The sequence below is a fragment of the Heptranchias perlo genome, chromosome 25 (genome assembly GCF_035084215.1).
Source record: "Heptranchias perlo isolate sHepPer1 chromosome 25, sHepPer1.hap1, whole genome shotgun sequence".
Classification (NCBI taxonomy): Eukaryota; Metazoa; Chordata; class Chondrichthyes; order Hexanchiformes; family Hexanchidae; genus Heptranchias; species Heptranchias perlo.
The window spans coordinates 5767820-5781076 of NC_090349.1; the positions used below are offsets into that span (position 1 = coordinate 5767820).

General features: G+C 41.1%; 1 protein-coding gene across 3 annotated transcripts in view; it reads right to left on the bottom strand.

Annotated features, from left to right (window-relative positions):
* Positions 1-13257, bottom strand: part of eif4enif1 (eukaryotic translation initiation factor 4E nuclear import factor 1) — a 65267-nt gene that overhangs the window by 27831 nt on the left and 24179 nt on the right. For 2 of the 3 annotated variants that reach the window (XM_068005499.1, XM_068005498.1), the window contains exons 6-8: positions 12852-13053; positions 7821-7987; positions 3143-3281 (exon numbers count right to left, since the gene is read on the bottom strand). In XM_068005499.1, coding sequence (XP_067861600.1) covers positions 3143-3281; positions 7821-7987; positions 12852-13053 — 508 coding nt within the window. The remainder of the gene's footprint in view (positions 1-3142; positions 3282-7820; positions 7988-12851; positions 13054-13257) is intronic. The other variant, XM_068005500.1, reaches the window with a different exon arrangement.

Consider the following 13257-nt stretch of genomic DNA (forward strand, 5'->3'; position numbering starts at 1 on the left):
AGGGAATGTTGACCAGAACAGTGGTGAACTCCCTGCTCCTCTTCAAAATAGTGCCATGGGATCTTATGTCCAGTTTAATGTTAGATTAAAAAAGGCACCTTTTGTCAATGCAACACTCCCTCACTACAGCATTGGAATTATCAGTCTAGATTATGTGCTCAAGTTCTGGAGTGGGGCTTGAACCCACAACCTTCTGCCTGAACTTAAACTCAACCTGTTAACTACTGGTGGAGGAAAGTCCATGTGGACCAAAGAGACAACTTGTTTGCATGGCAGGTTGAGTGCTCACCCACATTCAGCACTTATGTCAGCTATTGACATTCACCAGCACTAACAGGGTGGCCCAAATGTTAGGTGAAAATTTGGTTAGCAATGAATTGAGCCCTACACTTTTAGAACATGGTAAAATCAGGAGCACCCAAGTGTGATGTGGTAATATAAGTAACAAAAATCAGTGCCAGCTTACCCCTTCAATCCCATTACAGTTACATTAAACCTGGCATTTAGCATTTTAACCAGCTGAACTTCATCCACAGATTTCTTCAGTTGAGCTTTACTAGAATCATTGGCAACAGGACAAGAGCAATTTTGTATTCAGTCCTTTGCAAAAATGGTGTGAAGTTTGACCCCCTTCCCCCAACTCCTTTTACAGTTGGGCTGTGAAAAACAAAGGTTTGCTTCTTCATGCCACAGGCAAGGTGGCTCAATATTTGAGAGAAATTAAAGGGAGGATCAGATTCAATCTTTCCCAATGCATGAGATTTAGTACAGCAGCTACCAAAAATGCTAGCATTAAAAAGGTTAAGCTTCAAAGTGGGTACAAAATGTTCACAAAGTCCAGCACCTGGGGATCAAAATCTCAGTAACTTGAGTAAACTCCATTAGATGAGTCCTAGGAACACCATCATCTTTGCCTAGTTTTTCTGGATGATATTTTGTAACAGGATACCTTTGCAACAGTTACAAGTTCTATCTAGAACATGTGGCGTGAATAAACCCAAATGTTTAAGTGGAGTTCGACTGCTTTATACTGGTGTTAATTCTGAAAGAGAAATACTCTCCTAAAACAGGACAACTGCATCTTGATTAAAACTTAATTTTCCAGTCCAGAAGTGGTAGCACATATTCTGTGAGCATTGAATGAGCGAATTTTAAAATGGGCAAGTTTGGGGGGGGGGGGGGGGGGCGGGGAGAAAAATGCTAATTTCAGCACAAATTCTAGAAGCTGAGCAAAGAGTGTACTGGATTAATTCGATAGGTAGTTAAATGTGTTCCTCCCTCTCCCCCTCCAAAAAGAGGGGGCAGGGTGAATTAGGATACTTTTTTCTCCATAGTAATTCAAGTGAACTCTAGTCAACGACCTCGCTTGTAACATTCTACTTTTCCTTGAAACTGGCTTCATACAAGGGGTTCTTCAATAGACTTAGAGAAAAGGGATCAGAGAACCCTCAAAGCTTGTAAAACATCTATGCAAAGTCTTAAAGTTATGGTTTTAGTTTGATGCTTCACAATTCACTATTAAGGGATTGACACTTAAATTTGGATTTGGTGAGGACTAGCATAATGAACTGCAGAATGTAGTTTTAGTTGCTCTATACTGAACTAGAGGATACTTTTGGAAAGCATCAATAATCCTCCACATCTCAGTGCCAGAATATTATCCTCTTTAAAACTGAGACACCAAGGCAGGACACCAAGGTTAAAAAGGACAAATGAGGAATTAGACCTGTAAATATTACAACCTGACCATTGTAGTTAAACAGATTAGATGTTGCATAAAATCAAAGCACCCATGTACAAGAGAAGGATCCAGTTCTCAACAGTTATGGCACACTTTCTGACCATGTACAAGATGAACTAGCACCACAGTGACAATGAAGCATGCCAAGATAAATCATATGGCATCTTTAGGTAGAAGGGAACGGAATAAACCTAAGTCCCAATTAAACGCAACCACTGCCAAAAGCAGTTTCACATTAAGGTTCTACAAAGATCTCATTCAATCTGGACCTGTATAACAAGCAGTCAAAAGGTCATTGAACCCAACTCTTCCACCCATCAACTGCATTTTGAACACCATGTTTTTGGAAAAATCCACCATGAAGTACACATTCATTCATCACCCATTTGCTGAAAACAACCTAAATTTTTGTCCTCTGCTTCCACTAACCTTGTGAAATATTCCAGGTTTTTAGTCTATACAAGAAATCCCACAAACTCCTCAACCACCTATTCAGACTGTACAGCTCAAGCTTCAGCCATAGCTCATTCCCAATAAACAGTTTTGCTTGCAGCCTCTCCACTGGTACATTCTTTTTGCAATATGACCAGAGCTGAACATAGTACTAGTGTGATCTGACTTGCATATTGTAACACCTTGGCAAAAGCCTGGAAGTATGCACTCCACTGGCATTATTCAAACAATCTCAAACATTATTCCACTAAATTCCAAGTGACAAGTCTATTACTCCCAGTTCAAGACACTGCTCATTATATCCCACTGTATATTGGGCATATGAAAAAAGCAATTTTTATTATAAATTTACCATTTGCATACTTGATCTAAATGCTTCTGCAAATCTTTTGCTACTCTCCACTTTGTTGGTCGCAAATTTGATGAGCTTTAGTTGATTAGAATCAAGAGTACAAGCACCAACTCCACTTAATACCTCCCTCAAAAGCTCACCTAATCATTGGGAGTTCTACCTATCTACTTTTAGACCAGACAGGATTTAAAAACACTTGCTTTTTAATCTATTGCTGTACAAGTACTCCCCAGTATAGTTATGGTTCCTTATTTTACCAGTTACTGGTTTTAGACTAGTTCAGATTTATTTCCTTTTAATTGTTTCCACACCTTGTGCTCAAATGAACCCTTCAATAGCAAACCCTTCACAAGTTTGTTTCCTAGGATCCATGCCGTAAGTCATTCTGCTTATTTTGTTTACATCCCCTTTTCTTGGGGTATAGATTTAAAAGTGCTCCCAGCTTTCAAAATCTGCACAATTTGATTTGGCTCAAGTCAGATTCCCACCATTATACAGCACATCCCAGTTTGGATTTGGCCAAGACAGCCAATAAAGTTAAGCCATGTGCTTTTGCCATGGGCCTGACAAAAACCTTGTATTCACAAGTCTCTTACCAGCAAGTCTTTCAAGTTCTTCATGTGGGGTAGATCGCAAGCTACTGGATCGACTGCCTGGTCTACTCAAGTTACTTGAGAACCACTGGCTGAACCGGCTGGATGAGACAGATCCTTCACCCAGCACCTCTTCAATCATCTAGTTAAAAATCAAAAAAAAGAGAATAAAACATTAATACCACAATCAAGTTAAATGCTATGAGAAAGCTACATAGAAGAGTTTTGAACTTACGTAATCTCACAGCCCCTTGGCGCTAAATTTTGGAAGATGCGTTTGAACTCCATTTCCCAATACGAAGGATTGGGGCTGCTCTGACTGCATCTCCACATCGCTGGGTTGGCTGCTTTTGAGTATTAATGCAACAGACATCACCCCCTCCCAAAAAAACTGCAACACCATTTAAGTTTAATTACACATCTATTCATAATTAGTGATGGGCATAACAAGTAGACATTCAATTGAGCTTATTAGCACTTAAATTTTACTAATTTGATATTTAACTTTGTTATTACACCAAATCACAGTTAAGAGTCTAAGAATTAATATTTCAAGGTCAGAGTTGGAGTGGTCTTGCTAACCCTGTATCAATGGCACTGGATGCAGCAATACCTGTGGCACCAGTTCAACACCCTGAGAGTTAAACATTTATTTTAGGTTCAAATGTCAGAAATAAATTGGATAGTTTTAGAAATGCATATTGGAAGCATCCAAATTAAGATTCACATACCCTGAACATGCAATTCTAAGCTATCAAGGTTTGTTGATTGTAATTCTTCAACTGAGTTTGGCTAATATATCGGAGTGTGTCTTCTGGTTTTCAAGTTTCTCTATGCAATAAAGCAGTTATTGCCAAGGTGCTAGATTCCTTTCTATAATCTACACTACCTTGGAGGCTCTGTTGATGCAAACACATGAGGCCTTCACACATTTGAAGTGTTACAACATTCAACTGAAGTCACAGGAAGTTTCTACGAGACATTTTCTTCTCTTCCACTCCCCACCAATTTACACATTTAACATTTGTAGCACAGTTTAATTGCATTAGGTATACACAAAAGTTAGAACAAAAAGCATCAGCTTTTAGCTTCAACAGAAAGTACATAATAGATTTAGGTGTATTGGTCAAATCCACCATGGTAAACTGTGAAACTGAAGTAAAAAAAAACCTGCCAATTCATGGGTTGGCACTAGAGACCTTGAAAGCTGCCGGATTGTTGTACAAATCCAAATGGTTCAGTAATGTTCAGGGAAGGAATCTGGTCATACCTTCAATGGCCTATATGCAACTCCAATGCCACACTATGTGGTTGATTCAAGGGCCTTCAAAAGTAATTAACAACAAACAAATAAATGTTGCCTTTCCAGCAATGCCCACATGCCAGGACCAAGTTTTTAAAAAAATTGTCCTCGTTACGGATTCTCATCATATAGTCTTAAACTTGGATGGATTTTTTTTTTTTAAAAAGCCCTACAATAAGTTGAGCTTATTCAACACCAAGATACATTTTAGGTTCACTGGAAAATTCAGTACATCTTAAAGCACTGCAAATCCTCTCCTCCAAGCTGACCAAATGCCCAACACAAGGAGTTCATGCATTTTTCCAAAGCAGCACGAGTACATCCACCTGCTCCACTCCCTCTTAACTCAAACTCCCTGCACTTGATATCTTCACCCATCAAACTTATCCCCTTCACAAATCCCACCAGCTGTTCACTAAACCTTCTAGTTCCTGACTACCCAAGTTATACCTAGAGCCCATGCTCAGCTACTTAACATCTGGCATTAGCCCCACCCCTTGATTCACAAGTGCTCCATTTTTTCCCCCAACTATCACCCTATTGCTAGTCTTTCCTTTAAGATCCTTGAATGAGTCCTTAACTCACTTGTCTATGCACCTAAAGCATAAAAACTACCCTGGTCAAAATCAGTGTCACAGACTTGCTGTTTCCCCCGCTCCCCCCCCCACCTCCCTCAGCATTTGACACCAACTGACCACTCCATTCTCCTCCACCACCTCTTCCATGTTCCTTCAGTCCCACTCCTACTTGGCAAATTTGATCAAATTTGTGCCCGGTGTTTCATCCTTGGTCCCAGTTGCTATTTTCACTGCCTAGCTAACATCCTGGATTTGCTTCAGGGGAAAACTTGAAGGTATCCCATTCAGTCCCCAGCAACTGGCCAGACTCAAACCTTCCCGGCTGCCCTCACTAAATCAGGTGCTGTACAAGCACAGCATGCACCAGCTGAGCCTTCTAAAGCCCAAATTCAGTCTGTTTCAGGGACTGTCACCAGCACACAGATGCCTCAAATTTCTGAAGTCCTAAACCACACCATGACCTCAGAATATTGGTGTTTTGTACACTTGCTAGTTTCCCCCTTCACAAACCAGCGAAGTGGAATTCTGCACACAAGAGTCCTTTCTACCAAGGAGCAAATGTTGGCCCTTGCACAACAACTTCAACAAATCCCTGCAGCCCCAGTAAACCAAGATCGCTATTTGATCTTTCTTCCCACCCCCCAGCTCATCAGCCATGTCCCTGCCCGTTCCTTTCACCACACCACTGGAGACACTGCTGCCCTCTGGAATAGTCTCCCTAATTCACCATTACCTCCCTTCAACAAATTCTTCACATGTTCCCACCCTCCAAAAAACCTTCCTCATGCGAGGACATTTTTGCAGGACAAGCAAGGAGCACCATATAAACAAATAGCATGAATGGTAAAAATTGCAGGTACAGCAAATGTTGTGCACTGTGATCAGTTTGAGCAATTGGGGTGAGAAAGGTGAAACCAGATTAGTTAATTCAGTGTAACAAAAATGAGCTTGCAGCTGATTTTTGAGGGAGAAGGAAGCCCAATCAAGCCTGCAGCAACATTGGACCCAAATCCAGAGTGTTTGAAAATGAAAGCCAAAAGCTTATCAACTTTTTCTTTTGGCTATTTCTCAGATAAGAAGACATTAATCTTTTGGAATGGGGCACATGGAAGCAAAGTGACCAGAACCAGCCCATCCCTCTTCCATCTCCTCCCCCAAAAAAAACTTCAGCTAGAGTCATACTAACAGCCATGTGATGTGACCCAACCATCCCCTCCCACCCCCAGAGCCCCAATGTGGAGTCAGAACAAGCCACCTATTACCCCTAGTTGCCACAGCACAATCAAAAAGTAAATTTACTTGGATTTAAGTTTACTGTTAATTACATTGAAACACTTCCTTGTGCATCAAACCTGCTACTTGTAACAAAAAAAGTGTACTTTATTAATGCCTTACATGCAGCTACTGAACCATGTGGCAAATTAGCATGTTTCTGTAGTTTTAAAGGAGACAAGTATATGATCCTACGTTAAAACCTTTTCAAAACTCAGACTCCAAATAATACCAGTCTGTTCAAAGAGATAGGATACTGTGTTAGCAATCCAGCTAGAATTTGGTAATCAAAACAATGAAACACTCAATCAGCAACATGGATAGTCCTGTTCACTTATAACAGAAGGCTGCAATACTCGTTACAAATAGCAGCATAGGTTAAATCTTGCATACTGGGAATACCCACCACCTTAAACGCACCATGTGTACTCAGTGGATATTTACTGTGCAACATCCTCACCAGTACCTACATCCAACATCTTTGAGTTGGGTCTTCTAGGCATTTTACAGGCCTAGAGATCTGTTTTGACAAATCCAATTGCCATTTATAATGACATTGCACATTAAGTTACCACTCCAAGCTGGACATGAATGGGTGCTCCTTGGTAGATACATAACCACCCACAATACGACAAATAACCAAATACCATTGCAATGATAAATAAAGCCACCAAGTCAAGGCTGGAACATTCATATGGCAGGGGGTGGTAAGCAGGAGAACAGAATCAGCAACAAACACTGCCATTGCTGGGTCTTCAGAGGATTGCGAATCTTTGTAATTCTCTACCCCAGAGGGCTGCAGATGCTGAGTCATTGAGTATATTCAAGACGGAGAGAGATTTTTGGACTAGAGGAATCAAGGGATTATGCAGGAAAGTGGCAGAGGTAGAAGATCAGCCATGATCTTATTGAATGGCAGGGCAAGCTCAAGGGGTCATATGGCCTATTTCATATGTTCTTATGAAAGGGGGCAGAAATTAAGTGAAGCGTGGCTAGGACCAATTAGAGCCTTTTGATAAGTAATCTGAATGCACAGTTGGTTCAATTGATGTCAGTGTAACAGACCACATCACTAGTTAGTAAATTTTGCAAACTAGTACCTACCCCCAATCACAAACAACGTCTTGAAGACTAATTTCAACAGCTCTGTGTAGCTTCCGCATTCAGATGACCTTCCATTGCCTCAAAGCACCCTCCACACCACTCAGCAACAAATTCCAATTCTTACTCAATGCTAGGTACAGCCATTGCACTGGGTTGAACAATGCTGGGAAGTCAATAGATACGCCATCAGGGAGTGAAGTGGAGAGGGAAACAAAAGTTAAATACCAATGGGAATCAATATTTGCTATGATTGTAAGATTTGGAGATGGCAATGTACAAGATGGTGTGAACTGCATCACCACAAAAACCCAAGTATTAGATTATGGATTCAAGGGAAAGATCATGACCAACGACAGGGGTTTACTCCTGGTGGATTGAAATATCATTGCACTTTTTCCACCCAACACCAGAAGTGTCCTCTTACCGATGCCAGTCCAGGTACACTCTTCTCCATGTTGAAGAACTCATTGAAGTCAAAATCCCCTGGTGTTGGTTCAGGTAGAACGGTTTCCCGAGGAACTTCTTGGTCAGCTTCTGTTGCAGAAACGGTGGATATATCCGCCGCTTGAACGCCACCGTTACATTCTACACCTGAAAAAACCATGAACTTCACTCAAGGTTTTAAAGTCAATTCATGTTTCAGCATGATTAAAATTAACCTCCAAACACATTAGGCAATCCACTACTCCATGGAACGGGAGCAAAACCACACAATGCTGGGGAAAAACATTTAAATTCTTGGGCGGCATTTCACCAATGGTTTGGAAGCATTCAAAAAACAGCACATTTTTGAACATTAAGGATTAACAGAATGCAGACGCTTAACCTTAGAGTTGGAAAATTATTACAATAAAAGCTAAGGTGAGGAGGATAGTAATATACTTCAGGAGGATGCAGACTGGTGAAATGGTCAGACACAAAGCACATGCAATTTAACAGAAGTGCACAGTGGTGCATTTTTGGTAGGAAGGAGAGGCAATATAAACTAAATGGTACAATTTTAAAAAGGATGCAGGAACAGAGACCTGGGGGTGTATGTACACAAATCTTTCAAGGGAGCAAGTCAAGTTGAGAAGGCTGTTAAAAAAGCATCAAGATCCTTGGCTTTATAAACAGATACAGTATAAAAAAAGAGCCAAGTTAAACTTTTATAAATCACTGGTTAGGCCCCAGTTGGAACACTGTCCAATTCTGAGCACCACACTTTAGGAAGGATGTCAAGGCCTTAGACAGGGTGCAGAAGAGCTGGCCAAATGGTACCAGGGATGAGAGACTTCAGTTATGTGGAGACACAGGAAAAGCTGGGGTTGTTCTCACTAGAGGTTAAAGGGAGATTTAGATAAGGGTTTAGATAAAGAACTTAAGGAGAAACGGTTTCCAGTAGCAGCAGGGTTGGTGACCAGAGGACACAGATTTAAGGTGATTGGCGAAAGAACCAGAGGAGAGATGGAGAATGTTTTCCCCCCCACAGCAAATTATGATCTGGCATGCACTGCCTGAAAGGGTGGTAAGAAGCAGATTCAATAGTAACTTTCAAAAGGGAATGGATAAATACTTGAAGGGAAAAATTTGCAGGGCTATGGGGAAAGGACAAGGGAGTGGGACTAACTGGATAGCTCTTTCAAAGAGCTGGCACACAAACAATGGGCTGAATGGTTACAGCACGGGCAGAGGCCATTTTATGATTCCTGGAATGTTTAGAAAATTACTTCAAGGTGGTCGATTAAGCCACCATTGCTCATCCCACTAGTATAAGCTTCTGCAGTCTAGTGACAACTGTTTGAATGGCCAATGTCTATGTGCGCAACACAGCCAGGCAGTCTAATGGACATTTGCCAGCCTGTGAGTGAAGTTCATATGGCTAACTGTTCCAAGTTTATTTTCCCTCATGTTGGTTTATAAATCACTGTTCATCACTTGAAAATTAGGCAAACTCAGTCAGGATTAAACAATCTAAGCCATAAATTTTGTTTCCTCTTCTCTAGGTTGTAGAGATTAAAAAAGTTTAACCTTTCCCAGATCATCCCCTCTCCCTCAAAATAATCGAACATTCTTGTTGCTCATTTCTGCATCCTCTGATGCTTCCACATGCCTATTATAGACCAGAACTATACACAATGCTCCAAGATCTAACCAGTGCATTGTACAGATTCAGCATAGCTTCTGCAGACTTATAGAAATATATACATAAGTATAACAGGTCATTCAGCCCAGTGTTGGTGTTCACCCTCCATGCTAGCAAATTATCTGAATCTCATACCTACCCTGTACCCATACCCCTTCAACCACCTATCCAATTTTCAATGTTGACATTGTTTGTTGACTCTTTCTGCCTCAATGACTAACTCGAAGTACTTTACACAGTTCTGAAGCTGTGGAAATAAGTTTCTCCAGTCCCCTGTTCTAAATCTTAAATCCAATTTTGCATCTATTGCCCCTCATCCTTGACCCTTCAACTACTGGAAACAGTCTGCAGCCATCTACATCCTCAGTTTTAAAAACACTTCATTATCATTGTTCTGGTTGGCTATTGTGCGAATATAGTTTTAAAACCACCTCATCACAATCGGCCAGAGACTGCTCCAAGTGTCAGCTCAGTGATACCACTTTTGCATTAGTCAGAAGGTAAAAGATTCAAGCCTCACTCCAGAGACCAGAGCATGTAACCTAGGCCAACATTTCCATGTAACACTGAGGGAGTGCTGCATTGTTGAGGTGCTGTCTTGAGATGTTAAAATGAGATCCATCTGCCTATTCAAGTGGACACAAAGAATCCCACAGCATATGAAGAACAGTAGGGGAGTTTGCTGCTTGTCCTGGCCAATATTTATCTCAACCAACATCACAAAAAATGATCTTGTCATTTATCTAATTGCTGTTCCCAGTGTGGCTTCCATGTTTGCCTACAACAGTGTCCACACTTCAAAAGCAATTCAGTGTGTGAAGCACTTTCGGACATGGAGTATATAAGTGCAAGCTTTACACTCCCAAGTCATGGTTACTTTGAACTAATTCTACTCCATTCATTTTGGAAAGGTGTCATTATTCAATCCAATGTGAATCACTCTGCACTTGCATCAGTATTAAACTGCATCTGTTTGTGCAATCTATTGATAAACAGGTTAATAAACAGATGCTGCAAACACTTAATCAGGTTGTTGAAAGTATAAGATTAATCTCTTGCTTGTTGAATTGAAATATTGGAGGGAAGGTAGTGCAGCTTTTCCATAAACAATTCTTCAATTATGAGCAATTAACTTGTCATTGACACTAACATCTTACTCACCAAGATAGGCCCACTAGGTTGCCCAAATAGCTCAGCAAGTTTATTCAACAAGTTAGGGAAAGCACAGAGACCTGGAAAGACCCAGGTTCAATCTCTAATTTGTACTGAGATGGTTGACCTGAGCAACAGGTTAGGGAGGAGAGAAAAACCTGGCAATTACCACTACCTCTGATTTGTCACACTGGCTGTTCGACATCCAGTACTGGATGAGCAAAACGTTTCCTCCAATTAGATATTGGGAAGACCGAAGCCATTGTCTTCGGTCTCCACAACTAACTCCATCCCTCTTCCTGGCCATTGAGGCTGAACGAGACTGTTCGCAATCTTGACGTCCCAGTTGAGCCAGAGATGAGCTTCTGACCACATATCCTCTCCATCACCAAGACTGCCAACTTCCACCTCTAACATCACCCATCTTTGCCCCCTGCCTCAGCTCATCTGCTTCTGAAGCACTCATCCATGTCTTAGTTACTTCTAGATTTGTCCATTCCAATGCTCCCACCTTGCACCCTCTAAACTTGAGCTCATGCAAAACTCTGCTGCCCTTATCCTAACTTGCACCAAGTCCCATTCACCCCATACTTCCTGACCTACATTGGTTCCTGGTCCAGGGACATCAATTTAAAATGGTCAGCCTTATTTTAAATCCTCCATGGTCTTGCCCCTCCCTACATCAAACCACCTCCAATTCTTGCCTCTTGTGCATCCTATTTTGATTCACTCCATCATTGGCAGCCATGCCTTCAGCTGCCTAGGCCCATGTTCTGGAATTTCCCTCCCTAAATTTCCCCACCACTCCTTTAAACCTAGCTCTTTGACCAAGCTTTGTCACTTGTCCTAATATCTGCTTATGTGGCTCAGTGTCAAATTTTGTTTGATAATCACTCGAAGCGCCTTGGGCTTGTGTGGACGAGATTGTATTCACCCTCTTTGGTCAAATAGCCAGCTGACACGCAGTCAATTCACAAATGAGCAATAGCCACGTGGGAAGTTAAGAGGCACATGTGGAACCATACCCTAGCAAGGAGTCAACTGAGTAGAGAAAATTGAGAATGACAAGTAAAATCAGTTTGACCAAGCAGACATCAGCATCTCTGAACAGAATTAATGAGCCCAACTAAAAGAGCTGAATCAGAAAGGAACGACTGAGCAACAGCTGTGCAAACTCAACTCTTTCCTCCTGCACCCACCCAGACATACTGAATAATCCTTCAAAAAAAGTCAAACCATTCCATGTTAAAAGTTTGAAAATACACAACTTATTCACAATACAACCTCCACTGCCCAGCTCTAACTTTTGCAGGACAAACCAGATTACACACATTGGGATTTCTATCTGCCTTGTACTCCTTTACCTCATTATCAATGCAACACATGTACAAGACCAAAATTTGGCAATTCATGAATGTGCCAATTTCCATTTTCTTCTTAAACCGGCTGTCCCTACAATCTATTGTATATTAGATTTGGTACACAGTAAAAAGCTTACATTTATACAGCATCTTTCAGGTACTACATGTACAACCTATCAATCTTGTAAGTGTTGCTGTGATATATCTAGTATTAAAGGTCGCACACAGACAATAGCTGGTACTTTATTGAGCTTATCACCATGATTTTACAACATAGCCACTGGTTTCCCATAGATTATTAAATGTTTTTGAACTTGTTCATCCACCAACTCAAATTTTCATTATCCAAAGGATTTAACAAAAGTCCAGAAAATTAAATATTTTACAGCAATTACATTTGTTCATTGCCTGCATTAAAAGGTTTCATTTGACGGCCCCAACCTCTCCCAAAAGCACAGGCTTGGAGTTGACATTTGCCCAGAGCAGTGATGCGGAGCTAAATTTGAATTGTGCAATCTGAGCACATGTATCTAATGGGAGAGGGGGAAGGGAGGAAAAAGGGAGTCAAGCAGGTAGTTCTTAGGGGTAAGAGGAAAGGGACACAATGTGAGCTGAATGCCACATTTTCCCTGCCACCTCCCACCTGAAAAAAAATGGATAGAGAAAGAAAACATGAAATATGGGAATCAGTTACCAAGAGACTAACAAAGATTAAGAATGCTTAACAGCCAGATGTTTAAAATTCATGTAAAACTCAATGCATAGCCTGCACCAACTTCAGTCAAACCTCGGACTACTTCTGTTAAAGTAAACTTGCCTTCTTTTAGGGTCTCTGACCGCTTCCTCCATCTCTTTGGTCGTCTTGGATCCTCCATTAGCACTTTATCATCAAAGCCAGTCAGCTCTATGGTTTCCGACTGACTGGTGGGGCCATCGGAGAACCATTCTGGCTCCTCCTCAGTGTAGGAATCGCATCGTCTCCGCTCACCAAAAATGCGTTTACCATCACCATACTCCCTCTGCAATGGGAGCGAAGAAAAAAGGTCAGGAAGAGTTCATTTTCTGCAAACTGTATTTGGAGGATGGTGGGGGTACACTGCAAGCCAGTTAACAGAGGATTTTAAAAAAAAAACTGAAAGCCAGAGCATTTCAATACCACAGTTCCTGTTATAATGACCACGTGGACATTTCAGTTTACAAGTTTGAACCTTCATGAATCAGTT